The following is a 12,373-nucleotide window of genomic DNA, read 5'->3' on the forward strand; positions in this document are numbered from 1 at the left end:
CAATCTCTAGGCGTAGTTTAACCAATCTTTAAGACGCGGCTCAAACCAAGAAGGCCTTCATATTTGTTTAAAAATGCCGCTGTATATGTTGTTGTTTTTTGTTTGAAACAGCCAGACATTTTTTACATAACAAATATGTTTGCTTATTATCATGTTCCACAAAAAAGATCCATTCACTTTTCCTGGGAGATTCTACATTCAGATTTCCATTTCATAAACTCATAATCGCACACTCGTTAAAGGTCATGGTATCAATCCATCACAGAAAAAACTATTTTTAAGGGGGGAGGATTTTCTACTTTTTGTGCCGACGTTTTGGTGGGCCGGATGGAACCCCATCGCGGGCCGGTTCTGGCCCGCGGGCCGTACTTTGGGCATCGCTGCTTTAGAGTTTATAGGATAAATGTGTGTTTTGTGTTTGTTGATCAAAAGACCATCTGACAAATCAAGTCTATTACAAAAACCATAGAGATAAGACCGAAAAAAATGTATTTATTAAATCATTTATTGAAACAGTACATCAACCAATATTTTATATTTATTTACATTTGAAAGCAAAAAAGAAAGATTTGACGAATTGTGTAAAAAGTCACAAGAAATGTGTTCAGAATATCTGTGTTCAATGAACACAACACTTGTAAAAAGTATCATTTTTTCTTAGTGTTTCTTTGACTACAATATTGCATCTACTGTCAACCATGTCAAACAATGTCAATGAAAAAAAAATGCCTTTTCAATTATTATTAAAATAAAATCATCTTAAGTTATACAATGAAAATATTAGTTGAGAAAACAACAATTTGTTTTCATTTGTATCCATTGTCTCATTGTCTATCAACGATACAAACACAGTTTTGTTGAATAATAAGACAATTAAAATGCAAGGTTGCTGAAGCGCAAAACCAATGGAAGGAATTGAGATCATGAATCACTTCCTCAGTACCTGTAGAGTAGTAAGATCAAATGATAAGTTATTACAAAGATATATTAGTTATTCCATTTTTATACGTATATCATATGACATCTCAAATAATATAAAGAAGTTGGTTTTCAAACTTGCTAAAAAGTACTGAAGCCAATGGATTTAGAAAAAGACTTATTACAAACAACATTTGTACTGGTAGAAAAATTACCTTCTAAATAAAAGAAACAAGCCAATTATCATTATGTAATGCTTTCAACATAATTGTGAAAACTCTATTAACATTAAAGCTTAATGGACTATAAGTAATTAACAAATGTTTGTAAATCTATTACATACAATGTCAACAAAATGCTATTGTGTAGGATACTATTGGAAATAAGAGCTAATGGTATTTATATAGCTTAAAACAAAAACATAGGCTACATTTTGGGAAACATTTTTTAGTGTAAAACAAACAACTAAATGTTTTCAAGCCCCAACCTGAGCCATCTTATGTCCATATTCAATGAGAGTGGGCATCAAGGCATTCACACTGTCAGCAATCAACTGCTGGATATGTTGCACAGCCTGTTCATCATTTAAGTGAAGCACAAACTTCTCTTGAACCTGAGATACATCATGTTTAATAGCTGCTATAAATTGAAATGGTTATCAGTATTTTGAGACCCACATCACAGTCAACACAAAATACTTCAAAACAAAAATTAATGAAGGGGAGGGAGATGAATAATATTCAGTTATTAAATAATTATTAATTTAACAAATTGGAGATTACATCTTAATCAGTTCATTGTAAGTTCGTAACCCAATTAGTTTATATGCACAATTAGTTTGTATGTGATTCCAATCTAAAGTGTTTATTGTGTTCCAACAACACAACACATCCATTTATTAAACTTCCACATTGTGTACAAAAACTATAAGACATTAAGTCTTTCAATTGGTCAGTTTGCACTTTTTATTTTATATTTGCTCTGTATTAGATATATTGTATCCACACCAAGGAAAACATTCTCCATATCAATATTTTTTGCCCATCTTGCAGCTGCCTGATATGTGGTATGTGTGCTTCGGACTATCCTCACAATAGTTCATACCCAACTACCATTTCCTGCTGAGGTTTGGGCAAGCTTGTAATTATCTTCATTTCTGAAGAAACATCCAAAACAAATGCCTGAAGATCTAAAACAAAATTAGACTCAGATTGAAAAAAAAAAAAAATTTGCATCAATATTTAAAATTAAAATGTCATTCAAATTACAATAATGAGAACCATCTTCTTTGTTAGAATTTTGAATTATTGAAATTCTTTACCTTTTTGACTGTTTTATCTGGTTCTAGAGCTATGTCTGGAATGTTGGAATCAATCATCAGAGAGAAAAGATTAAGAAACAGATTGGCAGACCTTAAAAACAATAAGCAAATCTACATTAGACAAGATCATAAACAGAAACATAGCATATCAATGTAAAAATAATATATATAAATATACATTTATATCAGGACAATATATAAACAAAATAAGATTAATAGTCAACTATATGGCCTCTTTCAGTCGCATTAAAGGAGACAAACTATAGAAACTTAAAAAGTCCTGGGCTTTAAAGGAAACTTTACCATGTAACAACCAAAAAAAGTTGAACAGCAGATGTGTGACATAATTAAATGGGCCTGCTTTTCCATAACCAATTCTTTTTCTGTTTGATAACTGTTTTAGTAACACAAATTTAACACACACACACACACAAAATTGCCTATTATACCTTCTTAGTGCCAAAAAAGCTGTGTATGTGTAAACTTTAAACCTCTGAAAAGGTTCAGAGTCATAGCCACCCATGGCCTCTACCATCTGTTTATTTAGCTTCATAGGTGGCGCCATAATCTTAGGATCACGACCCAATATGAAGCCAAAATCAATGTGAAACATTTTACCTGTGGAAAAACAGCAAGTGAAAATTAAAGCATTTTTTTAGATCCCCTAAATTCTCCCTTCTACCTCTCAAAAAGGTAACTTCCATGTCTCTATTAAATTTATTTTTTTACCAAAACTCTTAATAGCTTATTGTTTTAGTATGGGGATCTTGCATTAAAGTTAATGAAGTTTTATTTTAGCATGAGGACCCAAATGAAGGAGCATGTCATTACAGATTTTATCTAGGCTGTGGCTTGTTTTAGTTTGAAAACCTTTTGAGCTTCATCTAGTTCCTTGAGTTTTAAGTTTGTTATCACTCCCAAAGAGTATGCTGGCTTGTTTATTTCATTTTTTCCTGGACTTCTTTTAATTTTATTTCATTAGTCTTTATTTAGCACTTGGGCATAAGTGTAGTGTTGGAAACATAATCATGTAGCTATGCTTTAGAAAGCTCTTTAATTGTTTAAAAATTCAGATATAATGACACAAAGGTCAATCTAGTAAAAGTAAAATTCAGTTCTTTCAGGTCTTCTGTTTCTTTGGCAAATGGTTAACGAGGGTGTCATGTGGCTAGAACAATGACCAATGACCTTTCCTTTCCCTAACTACAGCCAGGTACTCATTAGATTTGGGTGGACTTAATGGCGCCCTAAGAATCCTGAAACTCAAGATTCAAACCCAGGACCCCAAGTTCAAAGGCAAGCACCACAAAAAGTCTGTTTGGTCTTTGGATAATCTCCAGACTACTGTTAAAATGCAATCCTAGGTGCCACAGTAATTCTAAAAGAGCAGCAGGAAGAAGAGGAGGAGGCAGACAAAAACAAAATATAAAAATGGAATGGCTTCACTTATGGTATGTCTTTATCTACCAGTGAAAAGTGAAAACTATATTAACCAATAAATTAAAAACCTAATTAAAAAAATTCACATTACCATTTTTAGTAAGTAGAAGATTGTCCAGATGTCTGTCACCAACTTGAAGTAGGTAAGTAACAACACAGTAACCAGCTAATAAAAACAAGTTTTATAATAAAATAGATTAGTCAGTAAATTATTTTATTTAAGATCATTACAAAAATATATTACATAATAATAATATTGAAATAAATATTATGTAAGTTCAAGATATTTTGAGAGCACAACAGACTTTAAAAAATGCCAAAAGGTGCTTTTAATCTAAGTACATTTTGAAATTATTGTGATTAAACAGAAAAGTCAAATAATAGAAACATGGAACATAGGGCCTCAGTAAAAACACACCACTATCCATGGTCACTTGCTAGTTTTTTTATGGCTTCCCAGCTCTTTCCTGTCCTCTCGGATTCATCTAGTACACTGCGTTGCCATGTTGTTTTTGGTCTTCCTCTACATCTTGTGCTGTGGGGGTTCCACTCTAAGGCCTGTCTAGCTCTGTTGATGGTATCTTTTCTAAAGGTGTGGCCAATCCATCTCCACTTTCTCTCTAAGATCTGCACCTCTATATTTCTGTGTCCACCCATCTCCCACAGTTTGGTGTTTTCTATTTTGTCATTATTAAGTAAATACAAACGTTAAACCCAAATATTAAATCATAACAGTAAAAAACTTAAATGAAAACCAATAAGAGGCACCATCTGAAAAAAAAGTTTTCTTAGTGCTGCATCACTTACATAGGGTTCAAGTGATTCAAAGATTTCATTGAAAGAAAGAGATAAATTAGTAACATAGAGATTACTTACCACAACTTTTCACATAATTTTCCATCACTTCTGGAACTATACCAAATGGACCTGTTTCAGATGGATTATGCTGTCTTAAAAATTTCTGGATGGCTTTTTCTTTCGACAGTTCAGATAAGGCTATGGACTCAATAAACTGAACAAATCCTGCAAAATGCCGATATGTTAATAAGAGACATGAGAATATCTTACAGGCTGAAATGTTTTTTTTGTATGCGCCACATTAAACATATTATTATTTGCATGTATTATTGTTTGATACTAAGCTGCAAGAAGTATAAATTATTTTGACTTTGCCTATTAGTTAATCATGTAGCTTAAGCATTGTGACAAGAGGGACAATAAGGGTAGCTACTTTTTTTTCAATAAGAGTTAGTCCCCCTTTAATACATTATTTAAGTCCCTGTAAACTGTATACAATAGCCACTTCCTCTTGAGCCTTTGAGCTGACCAATGTACATTATTGTTAACTAAATCTCCATAATGTTTACATAATAGTTTTTTTGTTATGCTCTGACTGTGTTACTCAAGAGGAGTGTGCCACCTTATGGGAATGTATTTTTCAATAACGAGCTAAGTAGACTTTATTTATTTGTTGTTAATAAGTTGGTTTATGTAAATATTATGTGTACTTAGTCTCTTGTCCTTTCCTGTATGTGTTTTTTTTCTATAAAGACCAGATTTGGGTCGCATAGTATGTAAAAAAACTTTTGTCTTGATACGAGACAGTAGTGTGTCTCATGGATGACGGTCCTTTGACTGTTAGGACCTGTATTATATTATTGTAAGCCTTTGTTTTGTTTTTGAGATGAGACACTTTTGTGCCTCTGTGATGGTGGTTCTTTGATTATTTTGAACTGAACCTGTCCTTCTATTTTGATTTTTTTTCATTATTTGATTTGTTTTTGTTGGCCTTTATGTCCGTTTGCTTTTAATGATATTTTTCTTTTGTTCCTCAATAAAACTCTTATTAGTTGTAACTGAAATCTCAAAGTTCTTACTTGTACATCTCAGTAAGTTATATATCTAGAGGTTATAATTAATAGCCTAGGTAATATAATTTGGAACCACGAAATACCACTGGAATAATTTGCCAGTACAGCGGAAGTCACTGGTCTTATGACCTAACCATAATACAAGGTCACAAGCATCAAAATATTAAATTAAAAAAATGCACTTTATTTTGACAAACAGGATATGAAACATTTAAGATCAAATCATTCATAAATTATCTTACCATGTTCCTTGCTGGTGGCCAAAACCTTATAAGGTGTCATTTGCAGGTCTAAATTCTCATGACGTAAAAGCTGGGAAAGAATTTTTTTTAGAAAATTAGAATCCAAGACAAAAAAACAATAACAAGACACTGAGCCTACTCTAAGGACTTGATGGCTTCAAAAACAAAGTTGAGATAGAAATAAAATCTGCCATCCTATGAGAACTTTTGACAATTAATTCCACACTGGCAGCATAAAGGAAAATGTATTGATTTATTCTATACACATAGGTAGCAAAGTACACTTTTCCAAAATATAATTTGTATGCTTCTAATAGTGAGTTGCTGTCTGGATGTTAAATTGGCACTTCACAATATTAACAAGATAACCATATAATAACCATATAATCAAAGTTTGGCTTTTTGCTGCCAAGATGTCTTAACCACAGTAAGAGTCTTGAGCAATGAATCCATCGTTCAAGTCTCTTAGATTAGAATTAATAAACTTTATAAATATTGAGTCCTGAGTGAAGGTACAAAGAGACAAAATGAGTATGGTACATGCTATCCAGCCAGTTAGCTCATATAAAATCTTTATTGATAAGTAAATCCACTATGTGCTTGTTATACAAAGACTTTTATATAAGATATAACTTTACTATTGAATAATGTCTTAACAACAGACAGTAATCAAAAGCTGGCTGAAGTTAAATAAGTACTATATATACATTAAAGGAGATAGAGCTAACAACATTGAGATACAAATATTTTTAAAATCACTTTTTCAATTTAGTTGAAGATAAAAGTACTCGGTACGTGACGTTTTGGCGCCGGGACGTTTTGGCGCGAGACGTTTTGGCGACGGGACGTTTTGGCGTGAAATATCATTTGACGATAATTTAATAAGCACGTAGCTTTTTTTTAATGAACCCTTGAATTCCAGCGACTTAGGCAAATAACCATGGTGTCTATGTATACTTAACTTAGTATTTTGAGAAACATGGTACATGTATTATATTTTTACTTATTATTAGCAAGTGTTTGGTATGTATAGCTGGAGATACCATACAGTCATTAAATAAACCAATGTTAATGTAAACAAATAATTGCATCAATTTTTAGTCTATCATCGTTTCATTTTTTTTTTTATTTTAAAGTAATATCTTAAAAAACTTTTTTTGAAAATAAAAGTGTGTCTCTTAATAAACACACATACACAAGCCAAAATGTTTATTAAAGAAAATGATGTGAAAAACAAACACAAATTTACATTTAGTACGTGAAAAATATGTCTTAACTAGGGGTGCACCGGATAGTACTTTTTGATATCTGGCCGGAGCCGGATATAACCGGATAGTAAAATTAGATATTCGGCCGGAGCCGGAGCCCTACATGACTCAAACTGCTCGTTTTACTGAAGTTTTTGCAAATCTTCTATATAACATACCTATATTCATATTATTTTGTTATTTACTTTCTTACTTTAAACTCTATCACTGATTGAGCATTTTTTTTTACAGATATGCTTATCATGAACTAATCTTTGTAACATGAGATGGTGTGTGCGTATGTATGAGGCCGCTAATTGTAAAGTAGAATGTGGGATAACTCATGCAGAATATATAAACTTATATGTAACTAAGGTAAAGGTAAAGTTCAATCTTGGTTTTATAGCGTTAATCTCTCTTAAGTACAGTCTAAGTTGTATAGTGGGTGGATGTTTGTGTTCATGTATATGACATCATCAACTTGTCATTAGGCTCGTGTTTTAAAGGCCACAAACCGCTTCTGGTTTGTAACTAATACAGATAGTGGCTACGTAAATATCTTAAGTAATTTCAGTAATAACGAGGAGTTACTTAACACTCTTAAATTATTATTAAGAATATTGTGATTCAATCAAGACACGCATAACACAAGAGTAAGATTTAAAGTTAACACGTTAGAAAAAGTAATTCAACAGTAATATTTATTTATTTACAAAAGAATACATAATGCTAATTTAATATAATAAACATATACACATCCTTTAAAAGTTAAAGCATTAAAGCATAGATTTGAGCAACCTTTGCTAATCCAGGAAATCTACTGGCATTAACCTTCCACCATAAAACTGGATCATCTTTTCGATGAATCAGTGGCTCACTCAGGTATTTGGACAGCTCTTCATTAATCATATCTTGCTGGCTTTGTACTTTGACGACCGTTGGTACACTAGCTTCTTCTTGTGCCACCAATTCATCAAAACAGTCCCACAAACTGGATTCAGCTAACCTGGCCTTTTTTGTTGGCGGTTCAACTGCTTCAGAGAAGAGTTGTGCTTGTGTTACACTTTCTGTGACAGGATTTTGGTGACGTGTTGCACAAATTAGGACTCCTGCCTTTGCTTCAGTGCATGCATTCTCATTTAGTACAAGAGATTTAAAACGAGGGTCAAGCAATGTTGCTATGCTGTACAGACGGTTGTTGTCTAAGTTTTCAAACCTGCTGTTCAAGCATTCGAGTAATGTACTTTTCATATTTTTAATTCCTTTATCATTACCCTCACGCTGCAGGAATGTCTTCAGAACATGTACTAATGGAATTACAATGGAAATAGAAGCTGCAGCTGCACTTACTTCACGGGTAACTTCCTCAAAAGGTTGTAGAAGAACAGCCACTTTCTCACCAACAGACCACTGGCTTGGAGATAAATTGCTTAATTTTTCATTTTCTGCACAGTACAGTGTTATGGCTCGACGTTGCTCCAACAGCCTCTTTAACATAAGGAAGGTCGAGTTCCAGCGGGTAGTGACGTCTTGAATCAACTGATGTTGTGGAAGGTCGAGTTCACTCTGTAGGTTATGTAAACGGTCAGATGCCGAGGACGAATGTTTAAAATGGCATACTATTTTTCGTGCTGCAATAATCATATCCACTACACATCGCTGACTCAAAACACCGTCGTGTACACAAAGTTGTATTGTATGTGCAAAGCAACCAACACTTGCAAATTTACCATCACGAAAGCATTTGGTGATGTTTGCTGCATTGTCACGTAGAACCAAATGACAGTTTTCTCGAGGAATGTTCCAATTTTCAAGTGATGTTCGAATGCTGACAGCAAATTTGCAGCCGTATGCTGGCCATTAAATTTTGTACAATGCAAAACATAGCTGCTTCGGTCAAATGACTCATTCAACCAATGGGCAGTTAAACCAAAATATGATTCGGTGGTATTATCAGCTGTCCAAGTGTCCGTTGAGAAAGCGATGCTTTTAGCATCAGATAGCATTTCACGAAGCTTTGAGGAAATATTGTCGTAGATATCTGGAATAACACGTTCTGTAAAATATTTGCGACTAGGCACAGTGTATCTTTTCTCCAGTACTTGTAAAAGTCCAATAAATCCAGGCTTCTCAACTACTTGGTAAGGTTCCATGTCAGTTGCAATCATCTTTGCTATGGCCAAGTGAATGCGTTTAGCATTATCACTATTAATATCCCACAATTTAGCTTTGTCTAAGACCTCTTTAATCCCTGGTTGCTGCTTGTGTGTGAGGCTTGACGAATCACTGGAGCTCGTAGACGTACTGGCACAGGCAGTGATATTACTTGATGCTGATTTCAATGCAGTCATTTCGTTGAATAAGTCTGGGTGTTTCGAGCGTAGATGACTAATCAGAGTGGTGGTTGAGAAGTCTTTAGGTTTGCCTGGTTTACCACGTGACATTACTATTTTACAAGCATTGCAAACTGCTTTAGAGTTGTCCATTGTTTTGACATTAAAGTAACGCCATATAAGTGATGACTTTTTATCAGCCATTATTATTGCTATTTAATTTACTAAATGCCCTTGCAAGCCACTTTTATACCCGTGGCTTGTGTAACAAAATACTTGTAGGGGTGTGTCCTGTAGTTCAGCGCTCTAATTGACATTTCTCTTCAAGTAAACAAACTTAGTGTCATCATCTAGTGACCTCTAGACAGTGTCAATATGTCTTAACAATTTGGTTTGTGGTCCAGACCCTTGATTGACAACCTATCTCATAATAAACAAACTCATACTAGATTAACCTTAGGCCTATAGAGATTTGGCTTGTAGTCCCGCCCCTAATAAAAATTCTACTCTAAGTAAACAAACTCAGTTCCCTCATAAGATGTGACCTCTAGACAGTGTCAACACGTTGACATCTGGCTTAATGTGGTCAGTTGCCTATCTGTGAACTCAATGTTATGGACTAAACAAACAAAAGGAGGTGGGGGTTGCTCATCTCTACATCTGGAGATATACCCACACATCTAGACAGATTATCAGTGTGACGTAGTTAAGGAATATTACGTGTTTACAAGTCCACTCAAAGGTCAAGACAAGCTTTTAAAATGTGCCAGACATCGCTGCTACGTATGTAATACGAATTTATAATGTAAAGTCTAGTCTACCCCCCCCCCCCCAATAACTAACCTAGTTCCCTCGTGTGACCTCTAGAGAGTGCTTACGTCCATCGTATCTGACTTGGGGTCACCTGTCAATCAATGAACTCAATGTGACGGGCTAAACAAATAAAAGGGGAAGGGAGTTGTTCATCTAGAAATATACCTAGTTACCTTAGAGGTGTGGCTCTTGTAGTCCAGCCCCCCACCCCCAATAAAGATTAACTACTAAGTAAACAAACTCAGTTCCCTCGAAAGGTGTGGCCACTAGAGAGTGTCAATACGCTGACATTAAACCTACGTCCATCGTATTTAACTTGTGGTTACCCGCCCATAAAAAACTCAATGTGATGGACTAAACAAATAAAAGGGGGTGGGAGTTGTTCATCTCTACCTCTGGAGATATACCCGCACAGCTAAACAGACGTCTGGTCAGCATGACGTAGTCAATGAATGTAGCATTTTAACATGTTAACTAACTTACTCAAAGGTCAAGACAAATTGAAAAAAGTGCCAGCCATTGTTGCTCTGTATGTAAAGCGCATTTATGATGTAAAGTTTCATCTCTATTTATATTAAGTTATTAACACACCTTGTCTTTATAATAAACGATGTTTGGTGCATATTCATAATGGCTCTATTTTTAAGCACATTATTTTGTTTTCATATAAACATTAATACATTCTATAACAGAGTAATGGAATGAGGTCCACTTTATGCATATTAAATTATGTACTTTTTACTATCCAGTTTACTATCCGGTAGTGATATCCGACCGGAGCCGAATAGCACCGGATAGTAAAAAATGCCGGATATTCGGCAGAAGCCGGAGCCGGAGGGACTATCCGGTGCACCCCTAGTCTTAACACAAACACTCAAGCACAACATAGATACGAATAATTCTTTTAAAAGAAATAATACAATAAACGTACATAACGTATTTCGCGCCAAAACGGCGGCGAAAAGTACTACCTTATCCATTAGCTGGAACATCTGTAAAATTAGCTGATCTTGACGCAGGTCATCTCCATATTTAAATATTGCTTTATATTCCTTACCACCAACAGTTTCAAATGTGAATAGACAAGGACTTAACTTGCTCTGAAATTAAAACATATTTATATGATAGAAATAGGTACAACATTCACACTAGTGGCAGAATTATTTATTTCTTCAAATGTTACTAAAAGAATATTTTAAAGGCATTTCAGAGTTAGAAGCATTTTTGGATCCAAGGCTTGTCTGAAACAAAACAAACTTACAGAAAACACTGTGGCTTTTTCTGGAACTATTGATTTGACAAGTATGGAAGGGTCCAGAGGCAGTGGGATGGGCTCACCGCCATTCATTAACTCAGCTATGTCAGGCTTGTGAAGTAAAGCCTGAAGTTGCTCTATCTGAACAAAATGAAAATCAACAGAACTTTTAATTATTTTTTTGTAGACAAATGTTAAAACACTGAATCAAAGAGCATTCCCCATTTTACAATGTGTATATCATTAAATTCAACTATCAAGCTATCCATATACATAAAATACAAAATAATTATAATGTTCATGAATTTTTCATTCAAACAATGAATAATATGAATGCCTCAGAAAATGGTTGAAATAAAATAACTGTCAGAAGAAACCTCTGATATTATATTATAAAAATGAAACAGAGGAATAAATTTACGAACAGCAAACTAATTTAAAGCTCAATATCATAATGTTACAAACATAAATTTGTATGAACCAATGCAACACAATTCTATTTCAATGTTTCAACCATTCTAAGATAAAGAAGATAGAATTTAACAGTGTTGGTATGTCCAACAATTGACATAAATATATGGGTAGTGCTATGCTACAGAACAGGCTATCTTGAGTCCAAGCTGCTAAAGTGTTAAACTAATATTTATTTTCATAGCTTGAAAGTAACAAAGGAATTTTCCTAAACATTTTGATTAATGTGAAGCTCTATTTTTTTTATTTATTTTAAAATGAATATTGTATAGATAGGTAAGGAGGGTTCAATTGAACATTCTATGTTGAGTCTCAAACCTTTTTCTGGCGACTGCTATAACTATTCAAAGATTCCACAATGGCGCAAAGTTTCTTCATAAATGATTGTTGTCTTAAAAGTATTGCTTTTTGTTTTCTGCTTTGCATGGAGCCCTGAAGAAAGCAAACAAAGTATCACAATAA

The 12,373-nt window shown here is 34.0% G+C and overlaps 1 protein-coding gene across 1 annotated transcript in view; it reads right to left on the reverse strand.

The window, feature by feature from the left end:
• Positions 1-472: 472 nt before the first annotated feature.
• Positions 473-12,373, reverse strand: part of LOC106079911 (phosphatidylinositol 3-kinase catalytic subunit type 3-like) — a 28,859-nt gene continuing 16,958 nt past the window's right edge. The window contains exons 15-24 of the mRNA XM_013241175.2: positions 12,230-12,343; positions 11,447-11,581; positions 11,157-11,285; positions 5,793-5,862; positions 4,556-4,702; positions 3,771-3,845; positions 2,689-2,857; positions 2,240-2,330; positions 1,406-1,531; positions 473-943 (exon numbers count right to left, since the gene is read on the reverse strand). Coding sequence (XP_013096629.2) covers positions 929-943; positions 1,406-1,531; positions 2,240-2,330; positions 2,689-2,857; positions 3,771-3,845; positions 4,556-4,702; positions 5,793-5,862; positions 11,157-11,285; positions 11,447-11,581; positions 12,230-12,343 — 1,071 coding nt within the window. The 3' untranslated portion in view covers positions 473-928. The remainder of the gene's footprint in view (positions 944-1,405; positions 1,532-2,239; positions 2,331-2,688; positions 2,858-3,770; positions 3,846-4,555; positions 4,703-5,792; positions 5,863-11,156; positions 11,286-11,446; positions 11,582-12,229; positions 12,344-12,373) is intronic.

Source organism: Biomphalaria glabrata, chromosome 1 (genome assembly GCF_947242115.1).
Source record: "Biomphalaria glabrata chromosome 1, xgBioGlab47.1, whole genome shotgun sequence".
NCBI classification, from domain to species: Eukaryota; Metazoa; Mollusca; class Gastropoda; family Planorbidae; genus Biomphalaria; species Biomphalaria glabrata.